Source organism: Bos javanicus, chromosome 4, assembly GCF_032452875.1.
Source record: "Bos javanicus breed banteng chromosome 4, ARS-OSU_banteng_1.0, whole genome shotgun sequence".
NCBI classification, from domain to species: Eukaryota; Metazoa; Chordata; class Mammalia; order Artiodactyla; family Bovidae; genus Bos; species Bos javanicus.
In genome coordinates this window covers 114681140-114701025 of record NC_083871.1, presented here as the reverse complement: position 1 = coordinate 114701025, position 19886 = coordinate 114681140, and the positions used below count along the sequence as shown (strand labels likewise).

The 19886-nt window shown below is 46.4% G+C and overlaps 1 protein-coding gene across 2 annotated transcripts in view; it reads left to right on the top strand.

The window, feature by feature from the left end:
- RHEB (Ras homolog, mTORC1 binding) overlaps positions 1–17237 on the top strand; it is a 52991-nt gene extending 35754 nt beyond the window's left edge. For both annotated transcript variants that reach the window (XM_061415227.1, XM_061415228.1), the window contains 6 exons: positions 3647–3714; positions 9775–9857; positions 10470–10526; positions 10633–10680; positions 11347–11428; positions 16723–17237. In XM_061415227.1, coding sequence (XP_061271211.1) covers positions 3647–3714; positions 9775–9857; positions 10470–10526; positions 10633–10680; positions 11347–11428; positions 16723–16815 — 431 coding nt within the window. In that variant the 3' untranslated portion in view covers positions 16816–17237. The remainder of the gene's footprint in view (positions 1–3646; positions 3715–9774; positions 9858–10469; positions 10527–10632; positions 10681–11346; positions 11429–16722) is intronic.
- Positions 17238–19886: the final 2649 nt, after the last annotated feature.

The window sequence follows — 19886 nt, the reverse complement described above, 5'->3', positions numbered from 1 at the left end:
TCAGTTCTTCCCTTCAGGTGGCCAGAGTATTGGAGTTTCAGCTTCAGCATCAGTCCTTCCAGGAAATATTCAGGATTGATTTCTTTTAGAATTGACTGGTTGGCTCTCCTTGCAGTCAAAGGGACTCTCAACAGCCTTCTCCAACACCACAGTTCAAAAGCATCAATTCTTTGGCGCTCAGCTTTCTTTATGGTCCAACTCTCATATCCATACATGACTACTGGAAAAACGATAGCTTTGACTAGATGGACCTTTGTCGGCAAAGTAATGTCTCTGCTTTTAATAAGCTGTCTTGGTTGGTCATAGCTTTCCTTCCAAGGAGCAAGCATACATTAATTTCATGGCTGCTGTCACACCTCAGTTAAAACTAAATCAATACGATGAAATCTCACAGCAGTAGTTTATAAGTTAAAGGACAGCTAGCAGCGGCTCACAGTCTCCGCCATCTGAAAGTAGTGCTGTTAGGGGATTAGTACAGCTCCTCACCGGAGGTTCGGAAATTCTCCTTAGGCGTTGTGCCGCATCACCAAGTGTTGCATGGTGGGTAACTTGTCCAGCAGACTATGAATCAGTTCTCAGCACACATTAGTAACGCAGATCTTATTTTGTGAGTACCTCATTTTAGAAACCTTTATTAATATGCTGCTTATTTGCTTATTAGATTTAACTTTAGCTCGTAAGCAGCTGTTCGTCTTGCTGGCGGCAGTTTCAGGGTTTGAGGTTGGAAATTGGAGGAATTTCTCTAGTGATAGGAAAAGGGAGGGAAAGAGGAGAGCCCAAGGACAGGGTCGCAGGGGCCGGCCGCCTTTCCCTTCTACACCAGGAGGTCGTGTCGAGTGTCTTGTCTTTCCAGGCTGTGGAACCCACAGTGCCTCTCGTTGCACTTCCCTTTTTTCTGTAGTAACAAGAAGAGGCAGTGTTCCTGCGGCAGATGGAAGGTCTTCAGTTTCATTTCACTGCTGTGTGTAGGAGGATTTACATCCTCTTCCTAGGCAATGAAATGCTAAAACGCTTATTAATATCTTGTTTCTTCTCTGTCTCTCCCCTCACTGGCCACTACGTCCCCTGTTGCTTGGTTGAATCTCATATGTCTTTCTGACCAGGCCTCGCAGTGCCCCCAGCGCTCAGACCTTTGCTCTCTGGTGACCCTGTCTCTCCCCTCAACTCAGCTGTTTTCTTTAGCTGCCCCTGTTGCCCCTTGGATATTTCCTGGGCTTCCACACTGAACATAACTAAACCCAGCCACACCGCCCCCCAACCCCCACCGCAGCTCCTCCAGGCCTTGCCTCTGCTGATACCTGGTGACTCGGGCCTCGAGTCGCTCAGGCCACAAGCTCAGGAGTCATCCTGATCTGCAGTCTCTCACACCTGCCTCCAGTCCGTGAGAAAACCCTCTGGCTCCCCCTGTGCACTACATCCAGAATCTGCCGTTTCTCAGCCCTCCAGTTCAGGCCCCCATCCTTCCCAGATCATGATAGTCTAGATGGCGTCTCCCTGTGTCCCTCATCCATTTTCGTCCATCTCATTACTCATGGCATAGCCAGAGTGATCTTTTCTTTAAATACAGATTGCACCAGGTTACTGACTACGTCCTAGCGTGTTCATTACTTTGCCCCTCTCCCCACGCCCTACCCTCACTGTTCTCGCAGTCTCAGTGGCTTAGTCTTTCTCACTTTTCCTTGACTTTCTTACTTTTTAACTTGCAGTTTCAGCTCTGCCTGGATGCTTTTCATAGAGAAGCTAATTGACTGTGTGTGTCTGTCTCTCCATCTGCTTATCCTCCCTTTCCTGGGGTGTCAGCTCACTGAGGTCAGAGACTGCAGTATCTTGAACACCTGGAATAGTGCTGGCGGTGATCACCGGTCCCCAGGAAAGAGTTCCTGAGCAATGAATGTTCTGTCTCAGTGATCTAGAGCTTCTTGCTCACCAGCATCCCTGACAGAGCTTCCATGGAGTCTCAGATGTGCTTCTGGTCTCACGTGACTGAGTGTGATGGGGAGGGGGCAGGTCTTCACACAGCACACCACGACTGCCCCCGGCTCACAGGGATCAGGAGCACAGTCAGTCCGCTGTGCACCCCAAATTCAGGGTTACAGCGTAGGGGAGGAGTTCAGTTCAGTCGCTCAGTCGTGTCCGACTCTTTGCGACCCCATGAGTTGCAGCACGCCAGGCCTCCCTGTCCATCACCAAGTCCCGGAGTTCACTCAGACTCACTTCCATCGAGTCGGTGATGCCATCCAGCCATCTCATCCTCTGTCGTCCCCTTCTCCTCCTGCCCCCAATCCCTCCCAGCATCAGAGTCTTTTCCAGTGAGTCAACTCTTCACATGAGGTGGCCAAAGTACTGGAGTTTCAGCTCCAGCATCATTCCTTCCAAAGAACACCCAGGACTGATCTCCTTTAGGATGGGGGAAGAGTACAGTAGCATTTTTTTCTTAGAAGTGATGAAAGCAGTTTATCTTGGGTACTCCCTCTCTTGATATATTCTGATTCAGTTTTCATCCAGTGTGATGATTTCACTGAAGTGATGGTTTTCAGAAAGAGCACAGGAATGATAGTGTGGCAGCCGGCTTGGGTGGTCTGCTCTGCGATTCTCGCTTCCCTGATTCTAGCCCCACCCTAGTCGCGTCAGAAAGACTTGGTGCTAGGATGAGTCTCTTCGACTATCGCTTGTCTTGGGGGCGAGCCTTTCTCTCCCGGGCAAATTCATCCTTGACGTAAGATCTCTCCTCCTCTTCACAGCTTTCTCTCAGGGTTTTCATCAGTCACTTTTTGCTTTCTCTTTCGTCTGTGGCAGAAGTGGGTCCTTTCTCAGTGGTGCAAGGGGTGGATTCTGTTGGCCACTCCATTCAGGTAGGGGGCCAGCCAGGAGACTGAGGACTCAGGCTGAGTCAAGATGCTGGGCCTGGGGTGTGCAGAAGAAATCTGTTCCATTTATTTACCAGGGCTCAGATGGTTATTTACCAGGGGTTCATAGCCTATTACTATTAATAGTTCTTTCCTCTTTCATCTCTATTTGTTTGCTCTCTTTCTCCTTAGAATTATGAACTTTCCCTAAGTGATTTGAGTCTGATTCCCACCCACCCCCCTGATAGGGAAAAGCAGTTGTGACAAATTGCTTCCAGCCTTAAGCCAAGTCAGAGTGGTGACTTCACAAAGAACATCTATTCTGTGCCGTTCTATTTCTCGATAAAATTGTTTAATTTTTTATGCACTGGAAGTTCTTAGCACTTCAGTTAATATTAGCTCTTTGTGTTCTGACACCAGACTTGCTATAAATTAATGAAAAGTTGTGTGCTTTGGATCCATTCTAGATCTCAGACTTTATATGTTGCACTTTTTCACAAGAGGGCTGTCCACAGAGTATTCAAACTGCTTTGTATAAGATATGAAGTATTGTCTGCTCTCAGTTTCTCTGAAAATAGTTCGAGGTTTGCCTGACGTTGGTTTTCGTAAGTTGTCACTGCTTAGTTAAATAATGGAAGAAGGGAAGAGTCTATTAACTTGGACAGTCTTTTTGTTTTCTGGGATCGTTTTATGAGATTATTAAGGACTCTGCTTAATTGGTTGTCATTATTCAAGCTTTCAGTGATCGAAAGTTCGTTTTTTTCCAGCTAACAAATACTTTAATTCCTTTTTCACTGTAGCTTTCACAAAATTGATCACAGTAAATGGACAGGAGTATCATCTTCAACTTGTGGACACAGCTGGGCAGGTAAGTGTCAGAATCCGTACAGCATGTCTGGCATCCTGGCCCTGCTACTGATTCGTAAGCACAAGGACGATGCCAAGAGAGCCCCTGTGATTTTGTGTGTTTAGACATCAGTAGGCTGTCTGCTTTGTCTTTTCAAAGAGACTTAACGGAAGTTTTTTCAAATAATTAGCTTCTTTTTCTACTTCAGAATTTGTTTTGAATATATTCATGATGACATTGTAAAGGTTTATATTTATTACAGGATAGTTTTCTATTTTCTAAACATTGATTCCATATCAGAGGATCACGTCAGTGCTTTTCCTCCCTTTGAAATACATCTCCTTCTACATTAAGAACAAAAGTAGATCTTTTCCAGGGGAAAAGGCATGGGAAAGGTATAGGGCAGAAACAAGCCGGTTGTCTGGATTTATTATATGATTACAAGATTAAAGAGTGTCAGTTTTCCTTGCTAGACAGTAATTGCCAAAGGTAAGTAACCCCTCCCCCCAAAAGATATTCACAGGTTAATGTGACAGTGAAGGTGGCGAGTGGTCGCTGGCACCAGTGGTGAAGAATCCACCTGCCAGTGCAGGAGACATAAGAGATGGGAGTTGGATCCCTGGGTCAGGAAAATCCCCTGGGGAGGGTATGGCAGCCCACTCCAGTATTCTTGCCTGGAGAATCCCACGGGCAGAGGATTCTGGCGGGCTACAGTCCATGGGGTCTCGAAGAGTTGGGCATAACTGAAGCGGCTTAGCATGCATGCAAAGGATAAAAGAAATGAAGAGAGCTTCAAAGGAACAGAGAGAACCCTTTGACAGCTCATCTTCCCCATTACATATCACCCAGTCCTACTTTGATTAAAAACTGCTTTGTTCAGCTGAATTTATGACCTGCCTTGAGGCTGGGACCTGTAAAGACGCTCGCATGCCACCTTGTGTCTTAGAATCAACAGAGGATCAGACTGGCAGGCAGGTGAGAGTCAGGTAGACTGTCTGTCATGTTAAATGGAGGCTTTTTTTCTGGAACCTGGGAAAACAGATAGACCTAGAAGGATGCGGCCTGCCTTCTGGGTTTGGAATGATTCCCTCTGCTTCATATTTTGAAGTGAAAGAAGAAGGAAAGTGTAAACCGCACCCCCCACCACCACCACCCCCCCCCCCGCCAGTGAAGCAAGAGAATAGCTGTATTGAGTCATTTTGGCATCCTGGAGTTTCCTTTCTGGAAGCTTCAGATACAGCAAATGTGTGTGTCCCAGAGCTGTAACACCCAGCTCGTTCACTCAACGTCCGTGACCTCATGGGGTTTTCTTAGAGAGAGCCATTCTAGGCTTTCAGTCAATGCGGTCCCTGCCCATTGCAGAGTGGGAGCCTACTGGAACAAGAGAAACAACAGAAATCTTCACCAGCGACCGGCCTCATAGATGACTGATTACGTGGCTTAGAAACCAGTGTAGAAGAGCCCCTGGGGTAGGGCCTTATTCTGAGTGTGTTCTATGAGGTTTTGTTTTGCTCTGAAGTATAAACGTACACTTTGCCATTAACTGTTTTAATGATGGAGTGATACAAAGAATGACCCCGAGAGGGCCAGAGCTCTCAGGGACTGTGTCTGGTGTGAGTGTGATAGGAGTGTGGGCTAAGTCCTGAGCCCTGCTGTCTCGCTCCTTTGGATTTTGTTACCACCGGCTCAAAATATTTAGAGAATCTCTGCACAGATTATACCCAGATGAGGTGCTTTGAATAATTTGTTCTCATTGCAGCTAATAGTTCCTAAAGGCTGTATTCACACTTGGGAGACCCTTAAAGGCTGTGCTGTGTTTATGTACCACTCAGGATGGGACAGCCAGGGCAGTATTTCTTGTGTCACGGTCCCACCCTCTTTCTGTAGAAATTGGATGACATGGCACTTACATTTACTGCTCCAAGAGCTGTTTTTAAATTGGACTCCTATGGGCTGGGTCTGGGGTTAAGACTGTGGTAGCAAGGAAGAATGATTAAAGGGCAGTTTCCGTAAAAGCAGTCTGTAATACATTTGTTCACTCAGGCATTTGAGGAGTAAAATTACATGTAATCAATTACTGTATAGCAGTATTCAGAAAACGAAGATCATGGCATCTGGTCCCATCACTTCATGGGAAATAGATGGGGAAACAGTGGAAACAGTGTCAGACTTTATTTTGGGGGGCTCCAAAATCACTGCAGATGGTGATCGCAGCCATAAATAAAAGATGCTTACTCCTTGGAAGGAAAGTTATGACCAACCTAGATAGCATATTGAAAAGCAGAGACATGACTTTGCCAACAAAGGTCCTTCTAGTCAAGGCTATGGTTTTTCCAGTGGTCATGTATGGATGTGAGAGTTGGACTGTGAAGAAAGCTGAGCGCCGAAGAATTGATGCTTTTGAACTGTGGTGTTGAAGAAGACTCTTGAGAGTCCCTTGGACTGCAAGAAGATCCAACCAGTCCATCCTAAAGGAGATCAGTCCTGGGTGTTCTTTGGAAGGACTGATGCTAAAGCTGAAACTCCAGTACTTTGGCCACCTCATGCGAAGAGTTGACTCGTTGGAAAAGACCCTGATGCTGGGAGGGATTGGGGGCAGGAGGAGAAGGGGACGACAGAGGATGAGATGGCTGGATAGCATCAGCGACTCTATGGACATGAGTTTCAGTAAACTCCGGGAGCTGGTGATAGACAGGGAGGCCTGGCGTGCTGCGATTTATGGGGTCGCAAAGAGTTGGACACGACTGAAGGACTGAACTGGACTGAATTAAATATTTGATAGCAAGTACTGTTTATTTAGTAGTTTATTTATTTTATGCAGCTGATTTAATTGCCCAGCTAGGGATCGTGATGAACATAGTAAATACAAGTTGGTTATTTTTAGTTTGCATGAAATATTTTGTTTTGGTCTAGTTTAAGTAAGCTCATGACAAGTGAGTCAGAGACAGTCAATTTTAATGTCAAATTCCCGCGCCCCGCCGCGGCCCCCCCCCCCCCCCGCTTTTTTGTTGTCTTTTAAGGTCATCTAGAAATACATGTACATGTTAATAGAAATGAAATAACGCAAAAAGGTAAATAGTCAAATCTTTCTACTGTAGCTGTCTTAGCTTTCCTCTGCCAGCAGTAACCCATTGTAAGTTTTTAGTAAATGCTTCCAAGCTCTTTTATACATGAACATGCAAATATATTTCAGGTTTTTTCTTTTATTTTCTACACAAAAAGTAATGTGTTTCTGTGTCTCCATCTTGGAGACTATTTTGAATATGTACAGACAGCCCGCCCTGCCTGCCCCGCCAGGACTGCATACTAGCCCATTGTTTGGATATATCCTTTGTTGTTTAGTCAGTAAGTCATGTCCGACTCTGCGACCCGTGGCCTGTAGCCCACCAGACTCCCTGCCCGTGGGATTTCCCAGGCGAAGAATGCTGGGGTGGGTTGTCATTTCCTTCCCCAGGGGATCTTCCTGACCCAGGGACTGAATCCACATCTGCACTGGCAGGCAGGGTTTTTGCCACCGAGCTGCCTCAGAAGCCCAGGATGCGTCACCACGTGACTGGTGGTCAGCCCTTAGGTTGTTTCCGGTCCGGCCGCCAGCAGTGCTGCAGTCAGTACCTTGTATTGCTTTAGAAAGCTGGTTATGTCTGGCACGTATAGAAGAAGACTTCCTGGGTCGGGGGCTCCTGGACCCACAGGGTCACCTGCTTGGCAGCAGGCAGCTGGACTGCCTGTTTCCCTGGAGCCTCACCATCACGATGTGTAACCAATTTTTTTTATATTTGCCAGTCTGCTGGGTGAAAAATAGTATCCCAGTGTCATTTTAATTGTCTTTCTTATTAAGGAATTTGATCTTATTTTCCTGTGTTTGAGGACATTTTTATTTCCGTTTTGTAAATTATCTTGTCTGTTCACATCCCTCACCCTTGTCTTTTGGCAGGATGGTCTTTGCTTGCTGATTATAAAAATCCCTTAATATGTGAAGAAAATTAGCATTTAGTATATGAGCTGCACTTTGAGGTTTTGTTTTCAGTCTTCCTTTTGTTTGAAAGACTTTGAGCCGTGAAGAACTTCTTCATTTTCATATAGTTGAGTTGATTAATCCCTTTTGAGCCAAGACCGTTGTTTGTTTGTTTTTAATTCTCCCGTCCACCGTGTGCACAGTCAGTTTTCATCTGCAAGCCTTTGACTCCTCTGGAGTACGCCCTTGCTAAGGTGTGAGGTAGAGATCCAGGGTAGTCGTTTACCCCCAGGTGGCTCTGCATTTGTTCGCCGTACGTTTAGCTGAGGGTTACCTTTCATCCGTACGGATTTGAAATGCCAGTGTTATATGCCTGCTTCCTGGATCTGTTTGGGGCTTTGCAGACTTCCCAGTCTGCTCCATTCATGAGTAATCCTGCTCTGTTTCAATCTCTAGCTCTATGGTTTCCATCCACCTGCTATGCCGTTGCTATTCTTTCTCAGGAAGTACACTTTTCATCAGGAGTATGTTACATTCGTGTATAATTTAGGATTAATTAATAGGTATCCTTACGAGTCTGCATATTCTTGCTGAAGTCTGTGGCACACTCTTCAGCTGATTTAAGTCTTTTTATCTTTTAGGACTATCTTAAGATTTTCTTCAGCTGGACCATATATTACACTTCTATTTTCTTAGGTTTTATTCCTAGGAATTTTGTCTTCTTTGGTCACTGTTAAAGCTGAGGGTCTTTTTCCTCCATTTTACTTTCTTACTACTTTTTTCACACTGTGCCTCTTGAAAATGATGAAATTTTTAACTTTGAGTCTACTGTCGCTGAACTCTCTACTAAAAGCATTTGAAATTTTGTTTTAATCTGGGTAGAAAGATCTGTCATTCCATTAATAATTTGATTTTCAACATCACTAAAGTGAATTAAACTTAATCATAACTGTACTAATAATTAATGGTTTTACTTTGCATATGTAGTAAGCTCTGTGATGTTGAAATGCTATTATCTGATTAATATCAGAGCATTGGTAGTTCTCTTTTTTTAAAAACACATTAGCATGGGGTAGTGATTCAGGGTCATTGTCATAACCACACTGGACTTGCACAGTTAACAGAGACAGTTACTTGATGTGAGGACGGCTTGGTGTGATTTTCCTACAGTAGAGCTTGGGATGGGATGGCATAGTAGCAGCTGTATTTCAGCTGAAGCAGGAAATGTTTGTACCAGACAGTGGCGCTCTTGAATCCTGCATTCACGTTAGCCACTTTGGTGCGCTTTAAATAATTCTGTACGCAAAGCGCCAGGGTTCTTCATAAAGCTTTACAAAACTGGTCCTAATGGGCAGTGGTGTAAGGTGTGCCTTTAATTCCTAAAGTTGCTCAATAAACAGCTCATTCGATCCTAAAAAGTCTGAGTTATGCTGACTTGAGTCTGGTGTTTCTTCAGTCAGCCTGAAGCAGCCCACTAATGACCATGGACTGGGCTCAGGCCATTGTGACTCACGTGAGGGAAATAGGTGAAAACACACATTGATGGATAAACTAGAGCACACGTGAATTTTCTGCAAGGCCTAAGGGACTCTGGGTTTTAATGTCCATAAGAAATGTGGTGGTGCTTTTCCTTGACACAGGATCACGTAGCCAGTCTTTTCATTCCTTCTGTCTCTCACAAACTGCAAGACGTTAGCCATCCCTAGAAAGTCTTAGACTAGCCTGAGCCATTTATCAGTATTGGCTTAAAGCATATTACTGCCCCCAAACCAGCCTTAAATCTTGGGTGTATAAAAGCTATATCTCTAAAATAATCTGCTTTCTGCTTGCTTTGATCTCTTTGACCGTGTGATGGTCCAGATTGCTTGTTACCCTGTATAAAGACTTCGTTGTTGTTTAATTGCTTAGAGTGTCTGACTCTCTCATGACTCCATGGACAGTAGCCTGGCAGGCTCCTCCCAGGCAAGAACACTAGAGTGGGCAGCCATTTCCTCCTCCAGGGGGTCTTCCTGACCCAGGGATCCAACCCCGGTCTCCTGCATTGCAGGCAAACTCTTTACCACTGAGCCACCAGGGAAGCCCCATGTGAAGACTTTATTCAAATGTAATTATTTTTTCTTCCACAGGATGAATATTCCATCTTTCCTCAGACATACTCCATAGATATTAATGGCTATATTCTTGTGTATTCTGTTACATCAATCAAAAGGTAAGGCCTGCTTCTTCTTGCTTGAGTTTATTTGCCGTGCTTAGGTGACGTTAATCTTTCTGAGGGATTATGCTGGAATTGGCAGTAGTAACAATCAGACTTTAATGGTTTTTAGTGGTTGTCTGGTGGAGCAAACAGGTTGTTAAGGGAAAAAATTATCCCATTAGATATTCTTTTGCACCAGTGGAATAAAAAACCATGTCTTACCTCAGACTGCCCAGAATAGTGAATGAACATGATCTGAGCTTTCCTACTAATTAAAATGGGAAATACTTAATTGATTTATTTTTCTGTGTTTGTACCTTATTAGTGTAGAGCATGGGCTGATTGCTAAGGAACGTTCTACAAATGTTTTATTCAGAGATTAAATCAGCCCAGTTGTAAACGTTCCAATTTAAGTATCTTGCCTATTCCACCTTGAATATTCTCAGTAAGGGCTGCTGAGTGTTGAATACATAAACGTGAAAAAGAGTGCTAGGAAAAAATGAATTCCTTGTGTTTAGTTTATATTAAAAGGGTGAGTCTACTGTTACCAATATGAATATCAATAACAACCATTTTAGAATGTCACCACTAAAATGGGTGTCTGATTTCATGCTTTTTGTTTTATAGCTTTGAAGTGATCAAAGTTATCCATGGTAAATTGTTGGATATGGTGGGGAAAGTACAGTAAGTAGCAATAGTTTATCTCTTTTTTTAGATATACTAGTATCATCTGAACAATCAATTCGGGCACTGACTAAAAAATTGGCTTTTTTTCCCCTTGTGTTAACAGGATACCTATTATGTTGGTTGGGAATAAGAAAGACCTACATATGGAAAGGTATGTAGCTTCTAAATACTGCTATATAAAGTGATGTAGTCACTGAGGTTCTGTTTTTAATTGTTCTTAAAGCCAGAATATTTTTAGCTGTAGCATTTCTGTTTTCAGAAGTGTGGCGATGACTGCATAAGAGAGACAAAACTGCAGTAAAAAATCTCACCCATCGTGGAAAATGTTTCCTCTTAAAAAGAGGGCACACACTGTAGAAAATTATCTTCAGATGCTTTTACCGTTTTGCACAAAGCAGACTAAAAAGACAGTGGTAGTGCTGGTTTAGTCCACACAGTTTTCTGAGCACCAGGCTGAGGACCCTGTTCCTGGGGAGCTCAGCATCTGGAGGAAGACCCAGCCCATGGGCAGCAGGGGGGTACTGTGGGCCCTTTCAGAATTGCCCGTCTAGGGGGGCTTACAGCCGAGCTGCTGAGAAAGGAGTCGACTATTTCGGAGGCCAGAGTCCTGGAGTCCTGTTCTCCGAACCATAGGGGATTTGCAGGAGCTGGGCAGCCCCATCAGGCAGTGTCCGCCCTGCCCCAGCTCGGGGTGGCGGAGAGACTCTGCGTGCGCTCTGGATGAGACTGAGCCAACTGCCTCATCAGTTAGTTACACACACCTTACATGGTTAAAGAGCAAAGTACTTCTTCGATTAAAATTTTCTGTTTCCATTAGGGTGATCAGTTATGAAGAAGGGAAAGCGTTAGCAGAGTCTTGGAACGCAGCGTTTTTGGAATCATCTGCTAAAGAAAATCAGGTACGTGGTTTTGAAAACTCACGCTGCCCTGTATCCCCTCAGTCGCGGGCGTGTGTGTTGCTGAGTCAGCGTTTCCGTGCCGTCTCCATCACTCCTGTTCAGTCTTCCTCCTCCCACCATCTCAAGTACCCAGCTCTGGGTTGCTTTAGGAAGATAAAAGGCTGTTGATATTTTAATTCAGTCAGTGTTCTGAGTATGATGGGACCTAGAATATTTGTATGATAAATAGATATTAATTAGCGTAAAGGCAGTACTTGCTTTGCGAACACGTAGTCTTATTTTTGTTTCATGCTAAAGGCTGGTACAGAACTAAGTCCAGGCGTGGAAGAGAAACAAGAATAATTTGAAGTCACTTTGGCAGTTTTGTTGTTGTGCCTCCCCCCTTTTTGTCTTGGGTAAAACTGAATGAGATGTATGTGTTGTTTTTAAACATAGAAACCAGTGAGAACCATTCCGCAAGCATGCTTCACCAGCGTCAGCCCTGCAAGTAGCTGCTCCTTTTCAGGCCTGTGTGAGGAGGGATGTCAGTTCTCTGTCAGTAGGCTTCCCGTGTCCTCTTTTTCCTCTTCCTTCCTTGAGACCCAGAGCGGCCCAGCTTGCCTCCCACCTCCACATTCTCACCAGTGTTTCTATTCGCTGCAGATCAGATGATGTCACTCACCTAAAAACTGTCAGTGGGTTGCCCGTCTGTCGAACAAGCCTCAAAGTGCTCAGCGTGGTGATGAGTGCAGGGTGTGAATCACACTTTTCCAGTTTCTTCTTCCACCGCATCCTGCGCTTGGCAGGCCCACCAAACCCCTCCCTCTCCCCTCAACACCGTGGCGCTTGCAGATGCCTCCCCTGTGCGCTCACGGTTCTCTAACATGATTAGCTGCATACTTAAAGTCTTTTCAACACGTTATCTTGTCTGATCCTCAGGTAAAATGAATTGGCTTGCATTTTTGTGAGAAAACTACAGTTTGGGGGTTGGGAGAAGGACAGTGGGCTGTCCTTCCCCAGCTCCGCCCCCTCTCCCCACCAAGACCCCTGCCCTTGGAAACGCTACTCAATTCCCACCTCCTCCTTGGCCCTCAGGAGTCCTCCAGCCAAAATTAGTTTCTTCTCGCTTATCCCCTTTGTTTCATCCTGAGATTCAAGGACAGTATCACTGAGCTTTCTGTTCTCCATAATTTGTACAGACAGTAGTTCTGTTTCTAGTGGGTGCCTGGTCAACCCAGGGATCCCCTGACAGGCAGATCTGTTTGTCCCCGTGTCAGCAGGTGAGGGAACTTAAATCTATGCAGTTGCCTCCTGGGTTGTAGATAGCAAGACATTTATCTCCAGTCGTTTAGTTTCTGAGTGCAGACCCTGGTGGCTCAGACGGTAGAGAATCTGCCTGCAATCCAGGACACCCAGGTTCAAACCCTGGGTTGGAAAGATCCCCTGGAGAAGGGAATGGCAACCTACTCCAGTATTCTTGCCTAGAGAATTCAGTGGACAGAGGAGCCCGGCGGACTGTAGTCCGCAGAGTCAGACACAACTGAGCAACTAACACACACACACACACACAGACACACACACACACACAGTGAGAATTCAGATAATAAGAGCTGAGAGATACTGTGTTGTCTCTAACTGAATTAAACTAAACATTGGGTGTCTTATGTACCCTTCAGATCATCTCGTTGATCTGTCTCATTTTATAAGTGAGGCATTTAAGGTCCAAAAGGTAAATAACCTTTTATGATCACTCTGTACTTCAGATGGTGTAAAAACTTGGACTGAATTTTAAATTTAACCCAAATCTAGTCCTCTGTACCGTGCTTTCTGATAGATGAGAAGACAAGGCCTGTGCCTGACCCAAAGTGTAGCAGAGATGATAGTATTCGTGAGGGAGAGATGGAGACTGTTCTGTATTTAAATGTCTCTGTGAACCTGGTGTAAAATGGATCTGGTCTAAAATGGCTGGTATAAAAGACATTTCCAGTCCGTTGGAGAGAGTCAAGTATGTTTTGGAAATGATTGTCTTAGGAGTGGTGATGGTGTTGGGATTAGGAAGAAACTACATCCTTATTCTTAGCAAATGCGAACCAGAGTATTTAGGGGCCAAGTTTCATAATGCCTGCAACTTAGTTTCAGAGGGAATAGATGGGTAGATGGATAGAGGGAGAGCAAGCAAATACAGCACAGACGTTAACATTTGGTGAACTCGGGAGCGGAGCCCAATGGTTGTTATACAGTTGACCCCATTTTTCTGTGTGCTTGAAAGTTTACATTATAAAGATGTGAAGGTGGTCAGAAAGTATAAACTACAGGCTATAAAATGAGTCTTGGGGATATGATATACAGCATGGTGACTATGCAGTATATTTGCAAACGGCTAAGAAAAGAGTGGATCCTAAAAGTTCTCATCACAAGAAGAAACGAATGGTGACTGTGCACCAGACTTGGTGCAGTGGTCCTTTCCCAGTGCGTACTCGCCTCGAGTCGATGCGTTGTACACCTGGAGCGTATGTTTGGTGACAGCTGTATCTCAGCTGAAACGTGTTCCGGGGTGAGGAGTGCGGCTGAAACGCCCTACACTTTCTCTGGTCTGTTTACTGGCTTCCCTCTGCTTTGGTTCTCTTTGGAGAAAATCCCAGGATCCAGGAGCAGTTACTCTCTTCGACTTGACAGTCACGCAGGCGCCAGCAGCCGCTCCGCTCTCCTTGGGGCCCGTGGTCCCTGTGCTGTGTGTCGTGTGTGTGTGTTGCTCGGGACGTGTCTGGCGGTTCCTTTCTTACTCTTTCCAGCAGCCTCAAAGTGTAGACACTTCATGGACCTGCCTCCGTGTAATCAAGAGGAATTGCCTGGTAAACCTCAGGCTAGTTTATCTTTTGAGAGTGACCTAGGGTTGTGGTCACTGAGAGTGGCCTAGTTGGCTTAGGGTTTGTTGCTGAACTCCATTTTGGTCTGAGGATGCAGGCCTGTCCTGTCTGGTTTATGTTACACTTTAGTGTAGCTTGAGGTTCTTAATACAGTTCTGGATAGATTTACTCTTTGACCTTTCAGTTTCATTTAGAAGACAGTACTGCTTTTTTGGTATCTGAAGGAAAGATGGAATTGTGCTCAAGGCTTAAAGTTAAAATGAAAAAATTCCAACTGCTGTGATTCTTTAAAAGTTCTGATAAATTTAGCAGATATATCTGATATCAGCCTAAACTCTAAAAGAAGATAAGGGTGCAGTATGGTGGCCTCAAACATCCCAGACAAGCTCGAGGGTCAGATGACCCCACTCGCCATTGCCTTGGTTGCTTGAGCATCTTTATCAGATCAGCAGACGCCTTATCAGACGTGAAGTAATCCGTTAAGGCAGAAAGATTCTTGCACCCCAGTTAGGTACATACAGTGATGGTATGTGTATCCTTGGAAAGCTGCAGTCCTCACAGTTGTATGGACACTTCTCAGCCCTCGGTCATGGCTCCTGGGACCTTGTCTCACCTTGTCATCAAATCTGCTCCCCATCAGGTGGGAGTAACCAAGTCCCTTTGACCTCCGTACATGAGAGGTGTAGGTGATTCTGGTCCACACAGGTACTCCGTACTGGGATGCTTACTACTCTTGGTCTGTGTGTAGGAAGAGAGAGACTCTAGTAAGAGACACCTTATCAGTAGTCACACGATTAGAGACCAGTCTGTGTAAATTGCTTGAATTTTTTATTGATAAATTTTCAAGTGTAGCTTGGTACTAACCAAAAATCCAGTATTTTAAAATAAACTGTCCTCAGTGTAATTGAGTCAGATTTGTTGATAACAAAATGCACAGTGGTTTTAAAAAAAATTTATCAAGTCAATGCAAATACTGCACTTTGACTATTACTGAACTATGAGATGTGTTTGCAGTTTTGGCTTATTTTCTGTGGAGGCCTTCACAAACTGTATTCCAGCAGTCTGATGAAAGAGAGTGCACTTTGGCAGAGACAGACCACACAGGTAATCAAGAGTGCTAAGATTTATCTAGAAAGCCAGATTCCAGGCACACTGTACTCTCTTTGTAGGAGTTTGGCATGCATCTTTCCACACATTTTTCTGTGCATTTTTCTTAGGATGGAATAAATACCAACGTGCCTGCTTCGTCATGGCAAAGGAGGGGAATGGATAATTCGGAAAGAGGGATGCTTGCTGAAGCCAGTGGCCTCGGGTAGACAAGCGCGTTGGGCCGCAGGCTGGCTGGGGCTCGCCTAGGGCTGCCTCTGTTATTCCATCCTAGGAAAGCGTGAGCCAGAGTGGGTGAGCCCAGACTCAAGGGCGTGGTCACTGGCGGACGAAGTGTGCAGAGTTCGCTTATGGGTGCTGCTTCTGTGTAGAACGCAGTCGTCAGGCGAGGGTGAGAACAGGGCAGAGGTTCAGAGACCCCAGTGGACGGAGGAGGCGCGACCCCTTCATCCTGGCGGGTAACTAGACCTGGGAAGTGTGGGTGGGCGCTGGGACTCGGGGCCCTGGGGGCGTGTCCCCCGGCTTCGTCCCGTGTGGGTGCAGGCGGGCGGATGGCAGAGCGGGGAGAGGAAGGACAGAGACTGCCCGGGGCCTGCGCCAGCCCGGGAGAGAGGGCAGGGAAGTGTGGTTGGATCAGGGAAACGGGCTGAGGGGTGCTGGCCAGCAGGGTACTGAGCAGAACTGCAAGTCAGGATGGGGGCTGGTGCCTGGTAATGACAGGATGTAGCTGCCACCCCACGAGGGTTTGAAAACGGGCGTTTCAGGATTGTCACGGTCACTGCCCCGAGGGACAGGGGCTCCTCCTCATGAAGGGCCAGGCCCTGGAGGCGCCGTCAGGAGAGAGAGGGGGACCTGGAGGCCCGAGGCTTGGGTGGAGGGTTGGGGGGACAGCCTCAGAGTCAGAGCCGAGGGGCTTAAGGAGGTGGGAGGGGAAAGGGTGTGAAGGGTGGGGTGCGGTATGAGGCAGGAGGAGCCCCTGCCCTGGTCCAGTCAGAACCCCAGGGGTGAGGGGGTGCAGAGACTGGGCCCCAAGGTCAGAGGGGAGCGGGCCGGAGCCCGGGGATGACGGCTCCTCCAGCTTCCTGTGGCGACAGATGAAAACGGGGGTCTCCAGGGGAGATGGAAGCCCTGGTTCCTGCAGCGCTGGGGCACCTCCAGCCGGTGGCCTCCACGCCTGGCCTGCAAGCGCAGAACTGGGCAGTGGGCCTCCTCCTGTCCCGCTAGCAGAAACCACGTTCACCGTTGTGTTTCAGTCGCTGGGTCCTGTCTGACTGTCTGCAACGCCATGTTGGTCATGGCTCCACTAAAACTAACGCCACTTGGTTTTCTCTGTGTTTTCAGACTGCTGTTGATGTTTTTAGAAGGATAATTTTGGAGGCAGAAAAAATCGATGGGGCCGCTTCACAAGGAAAGTCTTCCTGCTCGGTGATGTGATTCTCCTGCAGAACCGGGGATGCTGGGGCCCAGTCCCGCCTAGGGAAGCCAACTGCCCGTCATCCTTTACGATAAACTGCTTCGTTTCTCTTCTGTTAACCTGAAAGATTTCATTTGGGTCAGAGATTCTCCCTCACCCCCTCCTTTCAGATTATGTTCAACTCTGACTCTGTCCAAATGAGTTCACTTCCATTTTCAAATTTTGAGCAATCATATTTTCAATTTATATATTGTATTTCTTAATAATATTATGACCAAGAATTTTATCGCATTAATTTTTCAGTGTAGTTTGTTGTTTAAAATAATGTAATCATTCAAATGATACATATTGTTACACTACTATTAACTAGGCTTCAATATATCAGTGTTTATTTCATTGTGTTAAATGTATACTTGTAAATAAAATAGCTGCAAACCTTAAACTTTGTGCTCCTCAGTGTGGCTAGTAAAGAGGAAAGCTGTCCTCCTGAGGGCATCTCTCACAGCCTCCCAGGAGGCTCTGGGTTGGATTGCAAGGAGCCACTGGGGGCTGTGGCCACAGACAGAGGCAAGCAGTCCACCTGGCAGCCATGGGCAGTAGGGTAGAGTGCCCGCATTTGAGGGGGTCTCTAATTGACTGAAGTCGAGTGGCCTTGGGGGAGATCTGTGAGGGGAGTTGTTCCCCAGTGATGACTGTGTCCCCCATACCCGCCAAAGGCACCCTCTTGGGTAGAGTGTTTCTCGCAGGTGGGACTGCGGACTTCCTGAGGGCCTTCTGGGCTCCCTCTGGCTTGTCTCTTAGGTACTTGAAGGAGATGTAGGGAAACACTGTCCCTCTTACTTAGCTTGATGTCCCCAGCAGACAGGATCTTACTTAGGAAATAGACTAACCTGTCCCCATCCCAAACCTCCAGGAGTTTGAAGGACAGGAAGGATTGCCTGGTCAGTCTTCTGTGTTCACGAACCTCCCGCAGACCCAGACCACGTACCTCCTGCTCTGAAAGGAGCAGCTTGGAAGGACAGCCAGAGACTGAAATTGCCTAGTGTCCGTCACTCAACTCTAGCTTAGTTGACTGATACATTAAATGCTGCCCTCTCCCAGGTAAAATTTCACAGGGCCATTTCTAACATTTAAGGAAATGTTACTGACTCTGTTGATCAAATATGATTTCACTTTGTAACTGACTCTTTAATGATAAAATTATGCTTTTAGAATATGCCGTTATTTTGGATCTTTGAAGTGTTTTTGCCTCATCATTCCAGGATGAAATTTGAGCCTTAGAAGAACTTCATCAAATATTTTTTATTTAAATAAAGATAGGTTTTAGCAATGTAGTATCATTACTTACTAACAGGGTTTATTCTTAGGTGTAATATTACGTGTCAGTACTCTGCTGAATGTGGAGAAAAAACAAAAGTGAATGTTAGTCGCTCAGTCGTGTCCAACTCTTTGCAACCCTGTGGACAGTAGCCTAACCCAGCAGGCTCCTCTGTCCTTGGGATTCTCCAGACAAGAATACTGGAGTTGGTGGCCATTTCCTTCTCCAGGGCGTCTTCCCAACCCAGGGATGGAACCCATGTCTCCTGCATTGGCAAGGCGGGTTCTTTACCACTGCGCCTCCAGGGAAGCCCAGTGTATTCATCCTGGCAACTAAAGTGTGACTCACGGATCATCCTCTAGGCCTGGCTGTCCTGTTTGGAGGTGACAGGGCCGTGGCCCTCCACATGGTGCAGCTCAACTGTGCATTCAGATGCGTTCTGAGCACCGTTCCAAGTGCTAGGAACGCAACAGAACTCTGCACCCTGGAGAGCTTGAGTCTGACCTTGGCCCTTGGAGACCAGGGTCGGGCAGTCCTGCGCCCCATTGCGGTGAGCGTGGTGGCAGGACTCGGGACGAGCACGTGGCCAGGAGGCGGCCGGCGGTACCCGTTCTGGTTTGCTTCACGTTCACCCCGTGAGGACTTCCCTGGTGGCTCTGAAGGCAGAGTCTGCAGTGCCGGAGACCCGGGTTCAGTCCGTGGGTGGGGAAGATACCCTGGAGAAGGGGACGGCTACCCACTCCAGGATTCTTGCCTGGAGAATTCCATGGGGTCACAACGAGTCAGACACGACTGGGTGACTTTCACTTTCACCCTGTTAAGCAGGTGCCAGGCTCTGTACAGACAAGGAAACTGCCTTAGAGGCGTTAGCAGCAGGCAGTAACCACATTGACTCTGGGCCCGTACAGCTGCCAGGCTCGACTGAAATGTTGTTACTTAATATTGTATGTCATCACTCCTGAGACCTAGCCTTACACTTTAACAGTTTTCACAATGGGACATATATGCTGTCCTAGGTTCACTGCAGTGTTGGAAGCGCAAATAACAAAATGAGGTGTATGTCCAAAACTATCTGCCGTTCACAGTGAATGCAAACTATGAATTCACATGACGATTTCAAGTCAGTGTGATGGAACTTGACCAAAGTTAAATTGTCCATTCACTGCCCACCAGGTCATTAATGATGCTGCTCTTGCCAAAATTGCTCATCACCTCCTTGTCACCAAATCCAATGGGTTATTCCCTAGTTTCTCTCCTGCCCCTCTGGCAGCACTGCACACGGTTGGTGACTTCTCTTTGCAAGTCTCATTTCCACCCTCTGGTCTTCCAGCTCACCATCGCCACCTGAGTCTCCTTGGCTGTCTCCTCCATTAACCTCTCTGTGGGCCCTTTTTCCTTCTTAATTTCATCATCACACACAGCTCTTGATGCTGTTTCCTTCAGTTCGTTCAGTCACTCAGTCGTGTCAGACTCTGTGACCCCATGGACTGCAGCACGCCAGGCCTCCCTGTCCATCACCAACTCCCGAAGTTTACTCACACTCGGGTCCATTGAGTCGGTGATGCCATCCAACCATCTCATCCTGTCATCCCCTTCTCCTGCCTTCAATCTTTCCCAGGATCAGGGTCTTTTTAAATGAGTCAGGTCTTCGCATCAGCTGGCCAGAGTATTGGAGTTTCAGCTTTAACATCAGTCCTTCAAATGAATATCCAGGACTAATTTCCTCGAGGATGGACTGGTTGGATTTCCTTGCTGTCCAAGGGGCTCTCAAGA